The following is a 19,275-nucleotide window of genomic DNA, read 5'->3' as shown; positions in this document are numbered from 1 at the left end:
TTTAGTAGAGACGGGGGTTTCACCATGTTGACCAGGATGGTCTCGATCTCTTGACCTCGTGATCCACCCGCCTCGGCCTCCCAAAGTGCTGGGATTACAGGCTTGAGCCACCGCACCCGGCCTGTATTTCTTAAAGTACACCTGACTGAAGGGAACCCACTCCCCTGGCAGTCCTGGAGACTGCAATGTGGCGTGGGGTGGAAATGCCTCACTGTAGAATGACCCCACCCAAGCACTGTGATGCCTGGGGGAGGGCCCAGGGTCCTGAGAGCTGAGTGCCACCAGAGCCGGCTGTGACCTCCGTGGTCTGCAAGTGCTGAGAGGGCAGGCCTGGGTTGCTGGGTGCTGTGCATAGCAGTACCCAACACAAATCTCCAGTGACCAGAGGCACAACCAGCTGCCGGTCTCACAAAGTAAAAAGTGTGGGGAAAAAAAAACTGAAACAAGCAGCTATGAAGAAAAATTATAAATAAGATGTTTATTAAGAAAACAGGCCAGGCATGGTGACTCATGCCTATAATCCCAGCAGTTTGGGAGGCTAAGACAGGAGACTCCCTTGAGGACGGGGCTTGGAGACCAGCCTGGTCAACACAACAAGACCCTACCTTTATTAAAAATGAAAGAAAATCATAGGACCGTGCACCCTCCTCAGTGCCCCCTGTCCCAACTTACCCTAATGTGGCCCAGGTCTAGGCTAGAGAACTGAAATTTTAAAATGATAGAACCAAGACCCAGAGGAGGAGATTGTTTTAACCCAGAACCCTGGACTTCAGGCTCCCTGGCCAAGCAGCTTATTCACACTGGTGTGAGGGGACAATATCCAGAAGACAGGCAGGGAGCTCAGAGCAGGTCTGACCAAAGGTGGGGTAGAGAGGTTATCAGAGCCACTGCCTTCATTTCTGTCCAAGAATTATTTCTATAATCGAAATTTTTTTGCTTTTTTCTTCTTCACCCTCACCTTTTGTTTCTTTTTGTGTGTGTCTTTATTTTATTGTTTTTTTCTTTTTTCATTTTTTTTCTGTTTCCTTTTTTGTTTCTTTTTTTTTAAATTTTTTTAATTTTTTCCATAATTGAAATTTAAATTGAAAATGAGAAAAGGGTATGGGTTAGGAAGCCTGCTTATAAGCAAAAGAGATGTGAACCCCCAGCTACGTGGTTCAAACCCTGGGCCCTCCCAAGGCACCAAGTGGAATTACCCCATGCAGTACGTGAGGCCTGCTGGCAGGGCTGGCCGCCCGCCTGGGAAGAAACAGTGATGACTGGCCCTCCTGGGCCTGGGGTTGCAGGGCATGCTTCCCCAGCTCCCCGCTGCCAGGAAAAGGTAATTACAGAGACTGGGTTTCATTTTTAGCTTGAAGATATACAATTAAATATGTAAATCTCAGTGAGGCAGGACAAGCCCTGCACCCACCACAGCCACTGTGGCCATCTCAGCAGTGGAATTTGGCTATTTCTGGGCTGTCCTGAAACAGCAGAGCACCCCAGCAGGCTGGTGTCCTTGGCCCTGGGAAGGCTGCCCAGTGACCTGACCACCCTCTGACCCACCCCAGGAAGCCATGCCGGGTGGCGTGGGGAGACACAGGGACCTGTGTTCCAAATCAGACCAGGACCTCCACAATGTATCCACGAGGACTGACTACGGTGCGGGCTCGGGATGCGGGACACAATGTGAGCAACCTCCTGGTTGGGGGGAGACAGCCATTACACAGGAAATGACTGCAGTCACCGCCAGTCTCCCAGGAAGTCGAAGGGGCTACGAGAGCGGTGAACACAGCAGGCCCTGACCTATTCTGGAGGCAGGAGGGCGAGAAGCCTCCCTGGACAGTAATGTTAGAGCTGGGACCTCAGGCAGAGGTCAGCTGGGTGAAGATCTGGGAACAAGGAGGTCCCAGGCAGGCGGAACAGCACAGGGAAGACCCAGAGGAGGGAGGTGGCTCCCAGGAAGAGACTCCCTGGAAGGCCAGAGGGTAGATGAGGCTGGTGAGGAGGAGAAGCCGCCAAGTGACTCAGATAACCCATCTCAGCGAGCCTCAACTTCCTCATCTGTAAAAGGACAACCTGCCCATCACCCAGGGCTGTTGGGGTGACTGTGGTCCCACAGCACCTCTCTCCACTGCTCAACAGAGGGAAGATGCAGAGAATTCCTGCCACTGTGGTCCCGAGGTCAGTTCACTGCCACATCCCCAGCACGGTCCTGCATCACTGCCCAGTAGGTGCAACAAGAAGATCCCAGAGCCATGGCAACCCCAGGTCTCCATCACCAGGGTGACAGGAGGTTCGTGCCATAGTGCCATGGGCGCCACCTCCTGGCCTCAGGCTGCCAGGCCCACAGGATCCCTACAAACAGGGGTCAAATGGGCCCATCAGGGCCTCTCCTAAGAGTCAGAGCAAAAGTGCATGCCTGGCTGGCAACCCTCACAGGAGCAGAAGTCAGGAAAAGGGAATCTGGGTATCAGTGGGACAGCCCAGCCTGTGACAGGGTTCCAGTGTGATCTCCACTCTCAATACTTTGCCTTCCCAGTTCCAGTACTCAGAGACACATGTCTTACCTCCACTGGGTGCTCAACACGAAGCCCTGGCGGGGCAGGTGCTCAAACTCACGAGCAAAGAGACAGGGGCGAGGTCCAGCAGGACGGGCTTCTCGGATAAAAATATCCACTGGCTCATGACAAATGAAGATTCCCAGTGAGCCCTGCCAGAACCACAGACTCCGCGGGACAGGGTTTCTCTTTGTGAGGGGCTGTCCTGTGTAGAACCACAGACTCCGAGGGACAGGGTTTCTCTTTGGGAAGGGCTGTCCTGTGCACGGTGGGATGTTTAGCAGCATCCTACCAGTAGCACAGCCCCAAGTGTGACAACCAAAAATGTCTCCAGAGATCGCCAAATCAACCCCAGTTGAGAGCCACTGCTGCAGGCCTTAAAAGGACATTTTCAACAAGCTCCCAGGTGATTTTGACGCAGGGAGCTGAGCACCCAGCTAAGAGACAGTAGCGCTGTGATAGGCATGTGCAACCCCAGGTTCCAGCTGTGCTCCAGGGTTCCTGAGAGTGCTGGTCCCCCAGAGCAGGGCCCCATCACTTAAGACTATCACTTATGTCCCTCCCCTGCCATCCGCCTGCCCCTCCTTCAGCCACACTCACTCCCACCCTGCCTGCTCTCCCAGCCTTGGCCTCATTCCTGGAGGAGTGAGCGACAAAGTGATGCAATCAGAGTTCCCGGCTGATGAAACCCAGCCCAGACTAGAGAGAGCGAGAGTCTAATAAGGAAACAATTTAAATCGACAACATCTGCCTTGTGCTTCCCTGAAGAGAAGAGGATACAGCCGCCTGGGAGGGGCCTGCCCAGGGACCAGCCAAGGCATCTCAACAGGGGCTAAAGAGCCAACGTGGCAGCACAGCAGCATCTGGCTTCTGCCAGGGGTTCACGGGGAGCAGCTCAGTCCTAGCATGGCCAGCGCCTCTTCCTGCAAAGAGGCAGCAAGAAGTTTCTAGAAGCCAAGCCACTGGAGCACTCAGATCAGCCACCTGGCATCCCCAAAATGCTCTTTACTCCCCTGCCAAAGACAGCCCTATTAGTGATGGCCCGGGGATTGGTGGGTGGGCTGGGACGGAGGCTGGCATCACAGGTGATCCAAACAAGCACAGAGTGGACAGCCCACTGGGGCTTCAGAAACTCCAAGATGGAAAAGGGGCAGGGCACAGGGACAGCGTAGAGGGAAGTCAGGTCACTCAGGCTTGCTAGACAAGTGTCAGGGTTGGGTGAAAGGATTCTGGAGTCAGACACATCTAGGTCTGAATCCTGCCACTCACCAGTCAAGCAGCAACCTTGAGACTGATCTTCAAAAAACCCCACACAAGCTGGGTATGGTGGTGTGCACCTGGAATCTCAGCTACTCCAGAGGCTGAGGCTGGAGGACTGCTTGAGCCAGGAAGTTCAAGACCAGCCTAGGCAACATAGCAAAACTCCATCTCAAAAAAAACAGCCCAAGCAGGCACGTGCGGGCATCCCTGTTTTACAAGCACAGGCAAGTGGCTGCCCTGCTCTGCCCTCTGTACCCAGAGTCAGGTTGTGCAGATGGCTTGAGCTACTGCCCAGGCAAATGCCCTGTGAATGCCATTCTCAAGTGATGCAAATGATCACTCCCTCTTGCTCTTACAGCCCAAGAGGGAACAGGCCATTGAAGGAACCCAAAGTAAACTACTGGCTTTAACCAAGAATCCCACACACCTGGGCAAAGATGCCCCTGGCACCCAGTATGGCCCAGCCTGGTTCCTGTTTCCCAGGCACCCTCCTGTGCGCCAAGTGATTCTCAAGCATCACCTTCCTGCTTCTACTTCACAGATCAGGAAACAGACACTCAGGGAGGCCAGGCACTTGCTGCAGGTCACACGGGAGTTGAGGGGTGGTCTGTACTCCCAGGCCCCCCTTCAGGAACCCACCCCACCTTCTGATCTTACAGAATCCCTGGGGAATCTGCCAGGGCAGTGCAGCCATTCTCCTGAGACTGTGGCATGAGCATCTGTCACGCTAGCGACCCTGGACCCTGTGCTATATGGGCTAACCCTTCACCTCGAGTCTCAATCCCAGGGAAGAGGCTTTGAGACCAGGCCTATGCCAAGGTAGGGAGGGTCACTGGGTCAAAGTTTGGGGCCAGTGGGCTGTGGCTCTGAGCCAAATCCGTCAAGGCCTGCTGGTGTTGAGGACCAAGTCAGGGCAATCCAGGAGGAACAGCACAGGGAAGACCCAGAGGTGGCTCCCAGGAAGAGACTCCCTGGAAGGCCAGACGTCAAGAATCCACAGCCCAGCCTTAGGAGACGGGTGCTATCAGCCCATTACCCCATCGCAGCCAAGGAAACACAGGCCCAGAGGAGGGAAAGCACTTGCCCAAGGTCTCCTAACCAGGAGAGGGCTGTGATCTAAAGCCACCACTGTCTGACCCCAGAGCTGCAAGCTGGGCTCCCATGCCAGGGTTGGGCCCAAGACCCCAGCGGTTCAAAGCAAGAAGACAGAGCGGGTGTCAGGCTGGGCTGTGCTAGCAGATTCCCCCCCACCAACCCAGGACCCTTGCCCACAGAAAACACAGAGCTTCAAGGCTGGCCAGGCTCCCAGCAGGTTTGCCCAGCTCCCAGCAGGCTTGCCCGCAAGGCATGGAGAAGCAGAGACTGAGGCTCAAAGCCAGGCTCTGGTACCCACTGGACATGACCTCTCTGGACTCAATTTGGCTCTGCGCCTGTCTTACAGAGTTGCTATAGGACCTGGCACAGTGGACACCCATGCTGAATGGAATCAGGGACTAGACCTCCAGAAGTAACACTGAGAGGCACCTTGAGTTCCCCTCAGAGGCAGGTGGTCCAGCAGGAAGCTGGGCATGCAAAGCCCCTGACCCAGTCCCCCATCCTCTTCTCTGCCCTAGAACCATGGATCAGTATATTTCAGCAAGTCTTTTTTTTTTTTTTTTTTTGAGGTAGGGAGGTCTATGTTTCTTCCTGGGCTCCAGTGATCCTCCTGCCTCAGCCTCCCAAGCAGCTGAGATTACAGGCGTGAGCTACCACACCTGGCTTCCTTACATCTTTAACCTGGCTGGGACACCCTGGTTGGGACATCCAGGGAAGGGGACCACCGGGTGGCCTAGTCATGCCTGAGCCGGTCCTGGCTGACTCATGCCTGGGTGGTGGTTGATTCACCCAAGGAGGAAGGGGAGAGGATGAACAGATCCCTCTCCCCAGGGATTGGATCCTCGAATGACTAGGCTCAAGTCACTGGCTGCCTCTGTCCTCTCTACCCGTACCCTCCATCCCAGCCCATCCCAAGGGCACCCCCTACACACTGCAGGCTTCCTCTTCTAGGCCTGGGTCTTAGGTTCCTGTGGGAACCTCCCAGACTGCGGAGGTCCTGGAGGAAGGGCCTCTGTTTCCCTCACTGCTGCTTCCCCTGTCCCAAGGATGACGCTGGGCACACGGTAAGTCAGTAAGTAACTAATAACTAAATAAGCACCCTTCACACCCCTGCTCCCGTAAGGGCTGCCCCTAAGCCTTCTTGTGCCACCTTCATGGAAGGATAGGGCCTCATTCTCTGCAGAGTCCAAGGGGCCAGGGGTCACTGCCATTGCTGGCTCTGCTACCCAGCTGTTCCTACTGATCCATACAGTATGCCCTAAGGCTTCCTGGACTTCTGAGGTGACCAGGAGATAATCATGAACTGCTCCGCCAAAGTCACTTTTCCTCCCAGCCCTGCACAGACTCAGACCTGTTTTTCCAGCCATCTTCATTGGTTCCCCAAGATTCCAGCCACCATGGGCTAAGCATCAGGCTGGAGTGTGAGGGCCTGACTCACTGGTCTCTACCTCCTCCCCAGACATCTGATTCCCTGAAGACTCACAGAGCAATCCTGGACCAATCTTTGCCTCTATCATTCAGGCTCCACATACATTTACTGAGCACTTACTAAACATCAGACCTGCTTTGGACACTGGGGACACATCCCAAGAGCCTAGTCTCAGTCTTGCCTGTATCCAAGATGGGTGTGGCCAACATAAAAAAACCCTTAGGGGCTGCTGCACCCCAACGTCAGGCTTTCTCCTGGCATTTGGGGAGAGCACAGTCAGCCAAACGCCCCTTCGTAAAGACAGGGTTCAGGGGAGAGCAGGTGGAGTGGCAATTCCCCCTCATCCCACTATGCTCAGCACCCCTCTGAGAGATGAATGTGCCTAAGAGTCTCCCTGGCTCTGGGCCCCAGGCACGGACAGTTGTCTTGGCCAAGGCAGTGGCCTGATTCTAATTACAAATGTTTGCTGAATAGGTGAACCATAGGAAGAGAAAAGAGAAACAATTACAGGGACAGAGGGAGAAGAAATAGGAACCCTTCCTTTCTGCTCTCACCCTGCTGCCAGGCTTTGCTGAGTCCGTACTCCATGCCAGGGGCTATCATGGGCACATAACAGGCACTAACCCATTTCATCCAAGCATCAAGAAGCTTATTAACCCATTTCACAGATGAGGAAAGCAAAGTTCATAGAGATCTAGTCCTTTGGCAGCCTCGGGAGCCCGCTCTCCCGCTGAACTGCCAAGCCCCACAGCCCAGCACCCGCTGCTGGGGTTTGCAAGAGGCAGGAAGAAAATCTCCAGCCAGAGAAGTCTGTTTGCAGCTGCCAGGATGAGTTACTGCCTTATAAACAAGAGTGATGTTTATCAGGCCAGAACCGTTCGGGCTGCATCACCAGAAAGATCCAGGAAACACCTGAGGACTTCCTTCAGGCTTCCAGATACCCAAAAAGGTGCCTTGTTTTTGTCTCAGACATCCACCCAGCACCACCCAAAAGTGTGGGGCATCTCGAGGCTTGTTTCTGGCACAGAGATGTGCAGAACTTGCAGATTCTCTGAGAGAACATACCCACGAAACCAGCTCCCAAGAAGCAGATTACAAGCCCCCAGAAGTTCCTTCCAGACATGACTGCCCTCAACAGAGACCACACTGCCCTGACTTGTATCAGAAAGGTTTTTAAACTTTGTATAAATGGCATTATATCCTTTTTTTTTTTTTTTTTTTGCCTAAGCTGGAGTGCAGTGGTGTGATCTCTGCCTCCCGAGTTCAAGTGATTCTCCTGCCTCTTCAGCTTTCTGAGTAGCTGGGATTATAGGCATGCGCCACCATGCCCAGCTATTTTTTTTTTTTTTTTTTGTAGTTTTAGTAGAGACGGGATTTCACCATGTTGGTCAAGCTGGTCTTGAACTCCTGACCGCAAATGATCCGCCCGCCTCAGCCTCCCAAAGTGCTGGGATTACAGGCATGAGCCACCCGCCCGGCCGCATCATACACTCTTGTCTCCGGCTTTCTTTGCTCAAAGTTGTTTGTGAGACTGGTTCCTGTTGTGAGTGGCAGCAGCTTGTTCATCCTCAGCATTGGACGGTATGCCTTGGGTTTTGTTTGGAGTAACTCCGTGATGACAGAGGTGGAAAGCCGCCCTTCTCAGCTGACAGTCACCTGCCCTTCTGCAACCTGCAGCCCCAAGCAATCAACTCCATGGCTGCCCTTGGTGGTTCTAAACTACAAATGTGACTCTGATTCACATCCTTCTGCGGCTCTCACCCCTCCATGTACAGTCCAAACCCCTCCCCTCAACTCCTACTAACTGCAAGCTCCCTCCGAGGTCGGCGGCCCCTCTTTCCTGCTCAGCGAGCTCACTCTTGCCATGCCTCCATCCCAGGCTGCTCTTCTCCCACCGCCACCTGCTAATCCTACTCATGCCCCAGAACCGAGCCCAGCATCCCCTCCTCAGGGCCCATGGCCATAGCACTGATGGGATTTGTGCACCTCCCTTCACTGGAGGGCCCTGCAGGGGTGGGGGCCACATCTCCAGGGCCCAGCCTGAGCCCCACACCCAGAAGGTACCCAGGAAATTGTCTGAGGGAATCCTAGGGGGAGCAAGGAGCCACAGGTCTGCTGCCCCACATCTGCAGAGTCTGCTCAGAGAGGAAGTGGTGAGAGGTAAGAGTGCCTCACACCCAGACTTCCGCCCTCCCTGAGCACTAGACAGCCACCTCCTCTCTGGGCAGGGTTAGTCTGTCCTTAGCTGCCAGGTGCCTCGCCCTGTGCTGAGTAGGTAGCCCTCCTGCTCCCGTGCGAGCAGCCCTGTGAGGACGAGGCTGAGGCTGACAGGACAAGGCCTTTGGCCAAAGTCACAGGGCAATCAAGCAACTGCCAAGGTCCAATTGCCATGCTTGGAGTCAGGCCCCAGCCCCCTCCTCCTTCCCACTCTGCCTGCTATGAGCATCCCTACCCCGTGCAGAGGGGCCCACCCCACCCACACCATCGATGCCTCCAGCTGCCTCTCAATTGCAGCCTCTGAGCCCGTGGAGGCACCCAGCTGTCCAGTATGTGAGTGAGGGCTGCTCCTGACACAGAGTGACACCTCGGGCCTGAAAAGGGAATGGGGTGGGGGGTGGGTCCAGCAGCTGACAGCAGCCACAATGAGGTCCCGCACCAGCACTCACACTGGTTCAGAGCCAGGGAACAAAAGCCAGGAGAGAAAAGCTCTGGCACCAGGGCAGTGCCAACCCACAGCAGGAAGCCCCAAGACCAAGATGCAATGATGCAAGAAGGACTACTCTTGCCCGTGAAGGGCCCACAGTCTGGGGAATGAGCTAGAGATGTGGACAGAGACTGCAGCACCCTGAGATGAGGGCCCACAGAGAACATACAAGGCCAAAAGAGGCCAAGGAAGGCTTCCTGGAGGAGATGGCTCTTAGGCTGAGAAGAAATTCAACGAACAGAGAAGTGGGGGAAGGGAACTTGAGGAAGAGGCAACTGCAGGAACAAAGGCACAGAAACCAGAAGGGTAAGGAGCAGTGGCAGCCGATGGGAGGCCAGCCTAAGGCCTGAGGCCAGGAGTGGCAGGGGCTTCCCATCTACCTAGGGGCTGCTGTCTCTCTCACCCACACCCCTGCCCACCTGCAGCCTGACAGCCAATGCCCTCTGCCTCCATGGGAAGCTGCCTTCTGCCTGCCAGAGCCTAAGCAAAAGCACCCCAGCCCAGCCTGGGCCCACCCAGCAGGAATGCTCCAACTCGCACTGGCTCACAGCCAAGCATCCCCCTGTGGGGCAAGTTCAAGCCAACAAGGGACAAGAGAACACAGACCCCACTGGGAACCCTGAACTCAGACACCTGGTGTGCTTCTCATCAGCTCCCACCCCTGCCCCAAGTGGAAAGTGCTCTCTCCCAGCAGCACTTTATCAGTCCATGCAGGGGCACTGGCCCTGCCATACCTCAGCCTGGGCACAGGAGGACAGACTGTGGCACATGCAGTAGTGTGTGCACCGTATGCCAGGAGCGACGCTGGATGTCTGACAGACATTATCTCACTGCGTCCTCTGAAAGCACCAGGAGCCAGGCACCAGCAGCCCTGCTTCTTAGGGACGGTCACTAAGGCTTGGAGGCCAAGTCCCTTGCCCAAGGTCACAGAAGCCGGATGAGAACGTCTCCCACAGGCCTGGAGGCAGGGAGGCAGCAAGGCAGAACAAGCAGGCAGAAAGGCCTCTATCAGAGCTTTTCCTCCCAGCCACTGAAACCAGCTGGCTAGAGGGAGAGAGGGCCAGGCAGGGGTGTGCGGGCAGCTTCAGGCCTGCATGTGAGAGCTCTTCCAAGCTCCGGGTGCCAAAAGAGGTTCAGAGCAAAGATCCAGGGTTTGCAACCACAGCCCTATGCAGACACAGAAGCCAGCCACAGGTTGGGCAACGTCAGGCCTTAATGAGCCACAGAGAGTAGTCTAATCTCATAGTGGGTGGCTAACAGGTCCCAGGTCATATCTGGAGCCCTGGGGCAGGTATGGTGTCCCCACAATCCAAACCACTTGCTGAGGAGGTGGATAATAAAGAGCAACACCCTCTCCCCACCCTACATTAGTTCCGATCTCTTTCTAATCAAATCTGGTGTCTCTCCCCTGCTTAAACCTTCCTGGGGCTCCCTGGTAAGATGAGGATACATCTAAACTGGTTGTGCTGCAAATATTACTGCCTGTCCCCAGCAGCACGTGAGTGACGGCAGGGTCACTGCATACCAGTCACCAGATGCCACACATGGAGTCCCTCAGCTCCTGACCCCTTAGCAGACATGCCAGCAGCCATCCCAGGGCACAAGCAGGGCCTCTCAAATGCAAGTCAGGACTCCCAGGTACTGAACAAGCAAGGTTTAAAGGCACTCAGGGCCTCCTAGCCATGCCTGGACAAGCAGGGCCCTCAGGCACGTGATGTGGTTGCTGCTAAGAGCCCCTGGCCAGAGCAGCTCCCAGAACGGAGCAGGAAGCGAAGAACAGGCCTCAGGGAATAGCCTGGCTCCATGGAGCCAGATCATCTCGGGTCAGGGCTGCTGCCAGGCTGGCGGGTAGGCAGCAGGGGTTGCCAAGGTGGCACCTGCCAACAGTGTGGCCAGCTGGCAGCAAAGGCTAGATCCAAGGAGCAGACATCAAGGCCAGGCACAGGCAGGGCAGCTTCAGGCTTCCCTGCAGCCACCAGCAGCATAGCCTGACCTCATGGGAACCAGCAGATGGCCTGGTGCCACAGCCTCGCTGCCCGGGCTGGCCTCTAAGGCCACCCAGCCCTGCCCACTTCTGCCAGCAGGCCTTCTCTCCACAGGCCACTCTGCCTCTTTGTGCCCCAGCCTGTACATGGAAGGCCTTCTGCCAGCACCCAGGGGCCCAGGCTGGCCTAAGGCAGCACACTTCAGGAGTCCAAGGCATCCTACGGGGTCAGGGGAACTCGACTGGACAGCCCACACCAAAAGGCAGCTGCAAAGCCCCTTGAGCCAAACACTGCCCTGCACCACTGTCGCCAGTTCTTCCAACTTAAAACAAATGGGAAGTCTAGATTTCCATGCAATCACAAACCACTGGCGCACCACAGGGGTCGACAAACCCTGGCTACATTTGGCCACTGTGCCCCCATCCATCTCCTGGCACTTACTAAGTACTGGCATGATGCCAGCCCTGCAGTTGAGGAAGCCCACCTGCCCACTCTGCCTGCCAGCCCTCTCTCCAATCTGCCTACTCCTCTGACTGCTACCGCCAGGCGAGCAGTACTGGCCAGCCAGCTCCCATTGTCCCTCCCTGGGTGCAGGTCAGGCCCCTCTACCTTTTCTACCTGGCAACCATGCCACACAGCTCTGCTGCCCCTGGGCAGGACTCCTGAGGCCAGGAACACACCAGCACAGCCACCCATTACCTTAACTTACTCCATCCCCTCCTCCACCCTCTCTGTATCCCAGCTCCTTGCCTGACCCTAGGAACAAGTAAATGCTGGACAGGAGCCTCTATGCCAAAGGCTTATCCCGACCTCCTCCCTATTTAATTCCTCTCAGCCTTCAAGGCTCCCAGGAAGGGTCACTTCTTCCATGAAACTCTCCCTATGTCAGTGATGTGCCCCAAGAGGACAAAGACCATGCCCAGCCTGAGGTAAGTGACAGATCCACATCTGTCAAATAAATGGACACACACCTGGACAGAAATGCCTCCCCAGCTGGCCTGCTGGGGTCCAATGGGACACAGAAGGGCACACCATAGATCTGCCTAGCTCTGAAGCTTCCACAATGCCCACCAGGCTCACTGCCCCCACCCAGCAGGAAGCTCCATGGAAACGGGGTCATCTAATCATAATCACCTCCAGAAGCCCAGGACAAAGCAGGTGTTCGGGGAAAGTGGAACAGGCGCACGTGCCTACCAGCCTCCTCTCCCTCCCCAGTGTGCTCTGCCTCCAGAGTGCCTGCTCTGTGAACGAAAGTGGGTGCTCTGCCAATCTAAGAATCCCACCGAACCTCCATGGCCCCTGCTTCGCTCAGCCCTGAGGGACAGAATTCTGTGTCCACCTCCACCCTGCCCTCCTAGAGCTCCACACTGTGCCTACAAGCAGGCCTCCCCCAGCAGTATATTCAAGCAGCATTCCACAGCCTTTTCCCAGAAGGGCGGGCGAGGGACCGGCTGGGGGGGTGCGGAGTGCGGTGGGGGGGTATGGAGGCTCTGGCTGCATGTGTGTGGAGTGTGAGCAAAGACCCGGCCAGGTGGGCCTCCTCAGGGACTGGGCCTGGCATGGGGCCTCCAGCTGTAGCACCGACCTGGCCAAGGCCTTCTTCACACTCAAAGAACCCCACTTGTGCCTCCAGGCCACCAGCCCAGCCGTGCCATGGAAGGCAGGCAGCACCTTTGTGGTGAGCAGCCACAGTCCACCAAAGGCTGCCCAAATCAAAAGCCCACTGATGATTCAAGCCTACCAAAGAAGAAAGGCCACAGGAGGGGCCTCCAAGTCACAGCTGTCTGCTTCTTGGACAGTCTGGCACCCAAATATAGAGCACAAGGGGACCCCAGAGAGACCCCTTCCCACTTCTGGCCCAGGCTGCCTCCTTCATACAAAGAGAGTTACTAAGACACAAGGGACAGAGGTCAGGGCCAGACCCAAGTCCACTAAGCTATGCCATCAGCTCCTCCTGTGAAGTGGCCCTAGCAAGTCATTTATCTGCCCCAGACCTCGGTTTCCTCATTTATTGGCTGAGAAAATGCTCTCTGCCCTCATCTCCTCCGGAAAAGACATGCCATGAGGTAAGTCAGCACCTCCCTTGTACTCCCCTTCCCTGGCACCACCAGCCACGTGCAAGGGGCAGGCCACAGGACTGGTGCCAATCTCGAGCACAGACCTCTTGGGTGTTTGGGATTCTTCCTGCCCAAGGGTTGCCTTGGACAGGGTGGTAGCTCCCCAGCTCGCCAGTCTTGGCAGGGACCTCTGCCTCCCTCCCGGGACCCCTGGGAAAGCCTCCCAGATGCCATGTGGATACGTATGCCTGGAAGGCCTCCAGGCAGGGACCTTGGCAAATGCTCACCATGCCCCAGGACTTCAGCCCCACCCCGACCTTATGATCCTGGAGACCCTTTTCCTTGGAGCTCATGAAACCTGGCATGGTGCCTCCTAACTATCCAGCTCTGGACTTTCCTGCATTACCCAATCCACGGAAAGAAATCTTTCTCAGAGGTCTGGGGCTGCCACATTGGTCTGCAGCTGCTTCCAACTGCCATCAAGGCAAGACAGGGCCTTAGAACTGAACCTGCACAAATTCAAATCCCATCTCCTAGCTAAGCAACACAGACCCAGTCACTTCAGCTGTTCTGACCCCAGCTTCCTCAACTATAAGTGGGGTAATGCCATCAGCCCATGGGGTAGGTGGCTACAGGGCCTCAAATGATCATGTATTTGAAGAGCTAGACAAGCCCCAAGCATACAGAATGTGTACAATCAAGGGCGGTTTATAGAACGACAAAATGTTAATTTCCCAATTGTCATTTACCACCTGGGTAAATTTACCACCGTTTACTACCCTGGCATGTGGCTTCACCTCTCTGGCTTCGGTGCCTCTCCGTGTGGCTGAGAGGATTCATGGAAATACCATTTGCAAAAGACTCGGCACCACGGCTGGCACAGAGTGCACGCGCTCAGAGCTCAGCAGCATGATGATCGCTGCTCTCAAGGAGGCCTCAGGATGAGGCTGAGCAACAGCCCGATGCACCACTTGCTATACCTGCTCAAATTGGGTCAGGAGACTGTGTACCCAGCTGTTGCCAAGGCAACAAGGGAACCACTCCAGCCAGGAGGGCTGGTGCTGCAGGGGTGGGGCCTTGGGCCTGCTTCACTGACACCACCCATGCTGCCACCACCAGGTCTCTGGGCCATCTCCGAGGTTCCTGGAGGCAGGGGAAATATGCTACTGGGTCTGGGGCCAGGATCTAACCAGGTCCAGTTCCCCCAGACCCTGCCCCAACTTGGAAACAATGGGGCCTTCATTGTCTAGAGGGGCAGACTGTGAAGCAGTGTTCCCAGGCTGCCGAGGCAGGGTAGGTGGGGTGGGCGTGAGGGAGTAGGAACTCAGGAACCCCCATCTACTGGGCAAAAACACAGCAAAAGCCAAAGCAGCTCGAAAGTGGCCTCAGGTTCCAATGTCACTGTCTTGCTATCTCCAACCACACTTGCCCAGCAGCAAACAGGTGCCCGGCGGCCACTAACTGCCCAGCAGCAAACAGCTGGCTATACCTGCCCAACTTTGGAGGGGCTCAATGTCAGTTCCTCCCTCCTCAGCCCCACTCAGGGTGCAGGCAGGACAGGGCTGGGAAAGGCTTTGGGCTCAGCTGAATTCAGGGAATTTGAAGGCCCTTGCCAGGAGGAACGAAGGAAAAACAGAGTTCCAGACCCTGTGGACTAAGACCTGGAACTTTCCAGACTTTCCCTGATGGGGAAGCGGGTTTAGGGCAATGGAAAGGCCAACAGATAGGGTGACAGTGGCTCCAGGACCTGGAGACCATGCAAAGCCTCAGCCTGGAGGTCAAGATTTATATTCCTCAATGGGATCCAAGACCCTGTCCCCACTCCCAGCTCACATATAGGTCCCCTGCCAACTGGATCTGGTGCCCTTAAGACCTGGAAAGGGCTGGGGCCAGGCCTGGGCCCCTCTACCCACAGAAACCATAACTGCTGCAGCCGTTTGCCTGGGCCAGACATAACACACAGATTATCTCTACTCTAGAGGTGGCTATGACGTCCCCATTTTACAGAAGAGGAAAGTTCAGAGGCACACAAGGGTAGTGGTTAAAAGCACAATCCGAGTTTGAATTCAGGCTCCACTGAATCAACTCAGGCAAATCATTCCCTCGCAGAGCCTGTTTCCATCTCTGTAAAATGGGGATAATAATCCTATTCGGTCCCCTCTTCTACTCCTGCTCCATGACACAGTCCGGGGTAGTGACAGGTGCTAGTAAAACAGAGAGTACAGCACCAGTCATTGCTGCTTCTTGCAATCAGAGAGGTTAGGTAACTTGCCCAATGTCTCTCAGCCAGTGAGTGAGTAGCCAACCCCAGGGCCTAGCTCTGAGCACAGCCTTCTCTCTGAAACCTGAGGCCGCTGTGTGGGTGGCCTCAGGATCACAGGCTACCCAGGCAACCAAGGAGGGCAGCCACCCCCACCACAAGGGGCAGCCCTTGTCCAAATTCCTCAGACAAGCAGCTCCCAGCAGAACAGGGAGCCAATGCTCAGAAAATGCACCCCACCTGGTCCACAACGGAGATTCCTAAACCTGACTTAGGCTGTGCAGTTCCCCTTCCTTCCCTTCCTCCCAGCAAAGCATCTGACCTCTGGATTCATCCAACAGGTCCCCAAACTGGCCAAGTTCAGTTAACAACAGACTCCTTCGAGGTCCCTGGCAAGCCACTGACTTCCTCTTTCTGGGCCTCAGTTTCTCCACCTATAACACACACAATGGGCTCTCAGAACAGCGAGGCAGCTCTGGCTAACAGGGCCCACAAGGAGGCCCAAGGAGCAAAGAGCAAACAAGCATTTCCCAGGCACTGGGCCAGGCCCTGCCTGTATTGTATTTTATTTCATTTTAATTTTTAAAAAATAGAGACAGAGGCTGGGCACAGTGGCTCACACTTGTCAACCCAGCACTTTGGAAGGCTGAGGTGGGTGGATCATTTGAGGTCAGGAGTTCAAGGCCAGCTTGGCCAACATGGTGAAACACCATCTCTGTTAAAAACACAAACAAATTAGCCAGTTGTGGTGGCATGCACCTGTAATCTCAGCTACTCAGGAGGCTGAGGCAGGAGGATCGCTTGAACCCAGGAAGTGGAGGTTGCAGTGAGCTTAGATTGTGCCACTGTACTCCAGCCTGGACAACAGCGTGAGGCTCCATCTTAAAAAATAAAATAAAATAAAAATAAAAACACAAAAATTAGCTGGGCATGGTGGTGGCTGTCTGTAGTCCCAGCTACTCCAAAGGCTGAGACATGAGAAGTGCTTGAACCCGGGAGGTGGAGGTTGCAGTGAGCCAAGATGGCGCCACTGCAGTACAACCTGGGCAACAGAGTAAAACTATGTCCTCCCAAAAAAGAAAAAAAAAAATAGAGACGGGACTCTCCCTATGTTGTCCAGGCTGGTCTTGAACTCCTGGCCTCAAGTGAGTCTTCCATGTTGGCCTCCCAAAGTACTGGGATTATAGGCATAAGCCATGGTGTCCGGCCTGCCCCGAGTTCTAGCTGCTGCAGCTTCTCCACCTGTATTAGGCCCACTTTCCAGAAGAGAAGGCCCAGAAAGTAACAGAGTCAAGAGTCACGCCCCCATCTGTAGGACTCCAAGGCTCTTCTGAGACAGGCCAGAACGATGTGACCCCAGGTGGGCCCAGTCAGCAAAGGACAGCCTGGGAACTGAGTTGCATTCAGCAATAAGCTGGGCAGCTGGACCTGCCAGGATGGGGACCAACAACACAAAACCAAACTCAACGGAGCCTCTTTCAGAGAAGGCAGCAGCCTCCTAGACAAGGTCATTTGCAATGCAAAGCAGCCCAGCTCCAGCCAGAGAAGGACAGTCACTCGGAGGGGGCTGGGTATGCCAAAATCCAGCCACCTCCCTCCAGCCAGACCAGGGAACGCCAGCCATCGGGCCTACCCAGGCGCCTGGGGGTGCCGAGGAACCCGTGGCTGGCCTGGACTCTAAATCATATGACAGGCCAGTTCGGGTGCAAGGTGGCCTGGAACACCCCTCCCCTGCACACCCACTTAGGGTGCAAATCCCTGACAGGCTCTACCTGCAAATCTGCAGAATGGGCCTATCGCAAGCAGCACGCAGGGCCCCAAGAGGGAGCTGAAAGACTAGACCCCCAGGTATCTGGCTGGCGGCTGCCTGGCACCCTGCCAACTTCCTCAGGCCCAGTCCTGCCTTGTGCAACCTGCCCCAGGCACACATAATCCCCCGACCCTCCCCACCCCTGCCCCAAAGGGCCCTTCCACACTTGCCAAGTGGCTAGATCTCGCTCATCAACCCCGCCCCCACCCTCCTTGTAGGCGCGACCGCCCCAGCTCCTACCTTGACGATAAGCTGACAAAATCCCCTCCATCCAGCAGCCGGACCTTGCAGAAGAGGACCCCGTTCACGAAGGGGACCGCAGTCAGCTCCTCCAGAGTGAAAGTGGTTTGGAATTTGAATTTCTTCTTCTTCATCAAGAAAGCCATGAGCGAGTTCCCTGAGTCTGAAGCCCCAAGGGCCAAAAAAGGTGGGGAGGGACGGGATTTCTTTCCGTACACCACACCCCCTCCTCAAAACACCAGAGCCGGATCCCGCCCAGATGGTGGCGGAGGCGGCGGAGATCGGAGTCCCGGGCCCCGGGTCTGAGCGACCGTCCAGTCCAGTTCGCGGCCGGCGGGCTTCACCCTCGGGGAGCCGGGGCTCGGAGGGGTTCGGAGCGGCCGGGGACCTCACCGGCATGTAAACAGCGGGGCATGGCCCAGGAGGCAGAGGCAGAGGCAGGGGTGCCGGGCTGCGGGCGAGCGGCGGCGCTGGCGGGCAGCATCCCGAGCCGCGATCCCCTGGGAGCTCACGCCGCGCGGCTAGGCGCAACGGGCGGACCGGTGAGACTAAGAGCGGCTGCCGGGCGGGCCGGTAAGGCAGAGGGCGGAGGGCGGCCCCGCCCCCGCCCCGCTGGCTGCCGGGGGAGGCGCCCTCCCCGCTCACGCCCCCGCACCTGGGTGCCGGGAGGCCAGGACAGGTGAGGCCCGGGAAGGCGGGGCACCCCCAGGGGGTGGCCGGGAGCTCTGGGCCTCTCTGGGAGGCGCGTCGGGGTCGCTGCGGGCCGGGAACGTCCGGACGCGGGCCTCCTCCGGGCAGGCACCGGGCCAGCCCAGAGCAGAAGGGGCGCCGCCTCCTCCTTGGTCCTAGGACCCGCGCTGCAGGCCCCAGAGAAGCTGAGGCGCCCTTCGGCCCGGCCGTTGGCGCCCGCCTCGCCCAGCACCCCGCGAGCAGCAGCGCCGCCCCCTGCGCCCCCAACGCTGCAGCCTGAGCCCGGAGAATGCCTGGGCCAGGAGCGGCCGCCAGCCTAGCCGCCGCCGAGCGCGGCAGAGGCGGGGCGCCGGCAGCTCAGCTCGCCCGCGATTGGGCTGCCCGGCGAAGCGGGCGCGCGGCACGATTGGCGGGTGGTGGCGTGGGGCGGGACTCGCGGGAGGCAGAGCGGCTCAGGGCTCTCGGATTGGCGCGCCGCGCGGCCGGGCCCGCCCCCTCGGGCCGGGCGGAGCTGAGGGAAGGGAGAAGGGCCCTGGGAAGGCAGTGGGAGGTCGCGGGGTTGGCGGGGCCGGGAGAGCGCGAGCAGAAGAAAAGAAGAAACAATGACTAGGGGAAACAATTTGTGGCTGCAACGGCCTTCCAGGGTCCCGCCAGACTTGAGCTCGTAGAACCCTAAAGCAGGCCCGGAAGGTAGCGAGTCTCCTTTCTCAGAAAGCTGGCGCCCAGAGAGAGCCCCTGGCGGGTCCGCTTGCTCTCCCGGAATCTCTAGTGCCCCTCGGCACTGAGCAGAGAAGCGTCTGGAAGGCTTCGCCGAGGAGGTGGCTCTGGCGCAGTCCATCACGCAGCCTTGTGACCCAGCTTGTAACGTTCCAAGCTGTTATCTAAGCCTTCTGTCGTCCTTTAATTCCTTGCCCGGCGTGGCTGGTCTCACTGACTACGTTAGCTGTTCTGAGGGCAGAGCCCACCTCCAAAGCCTCTTACCTCCCAGGCCCCAAGTCATATTGTGGTTCATTCATCGAGTCCCCAGATGTTTAGGGGCAGTCTCCGTTGAGCCAGGCTGGGACTTAGTGAGGAACCTGGTGGGTTTGCCCTGTCCAAATGCTCCAAGCTCAAGACCAGGTGGGCAGACAGGGACACAGGCAGCGACAAATCTATGGGTAAGAGTTGTGCCGGGCGCGGTGGCTCAAGCCTGTAATCCCAGCACT

The 19,275-nt window shown here is 56.7% G+C and overlaps 1 protein-coding gene across 1 annotated transcript in view; it reads right to left on the bottom strand.

The window, feature by feature from the left end:
• FAM102A (family with sequence similarity 102 member A) overlaps positions 1–18,397 on the bottom strand; it is a 40,191-nt gene extending 21,794 nt beyond the window's left edge. The window contains exon 1 of the mRNA XM_017549041.2: positions 17,381–18,397. Coding sequence (XP_017404530.1) covers positions 17,381–17,526 — 146 coding nt within the window. The 5' untranslated portion in view covers positions 17,527–18,397. The remainder of the gene's footprint in view (positions 1–17,380) is intronic.
• Between the last annotated feature and the right edge of the window lie 878 nt (positions 18,398–19,275).

The sequence above is a fragment of the Cebus imitator genome, unplaced genomic scaffold, assembly GCF_001604975.1.
Source record: "Cebus imitator isolate Cc_AM_T3 unplaced genomic scaffold, Cebus_imitator-1.0 Scaffold216, whole genome shotgun sequence".
Taxonomy (NCBI): Eukaryota; Metazoa; Chordata; class Mammalia; order Primates; family Cebidae; genus Cebus; species Cebus imitator.
Note: the sequence above shows the minus strand (reverse complement) of the source record. Positions and strands in the feature narration are given on the sequence as shown.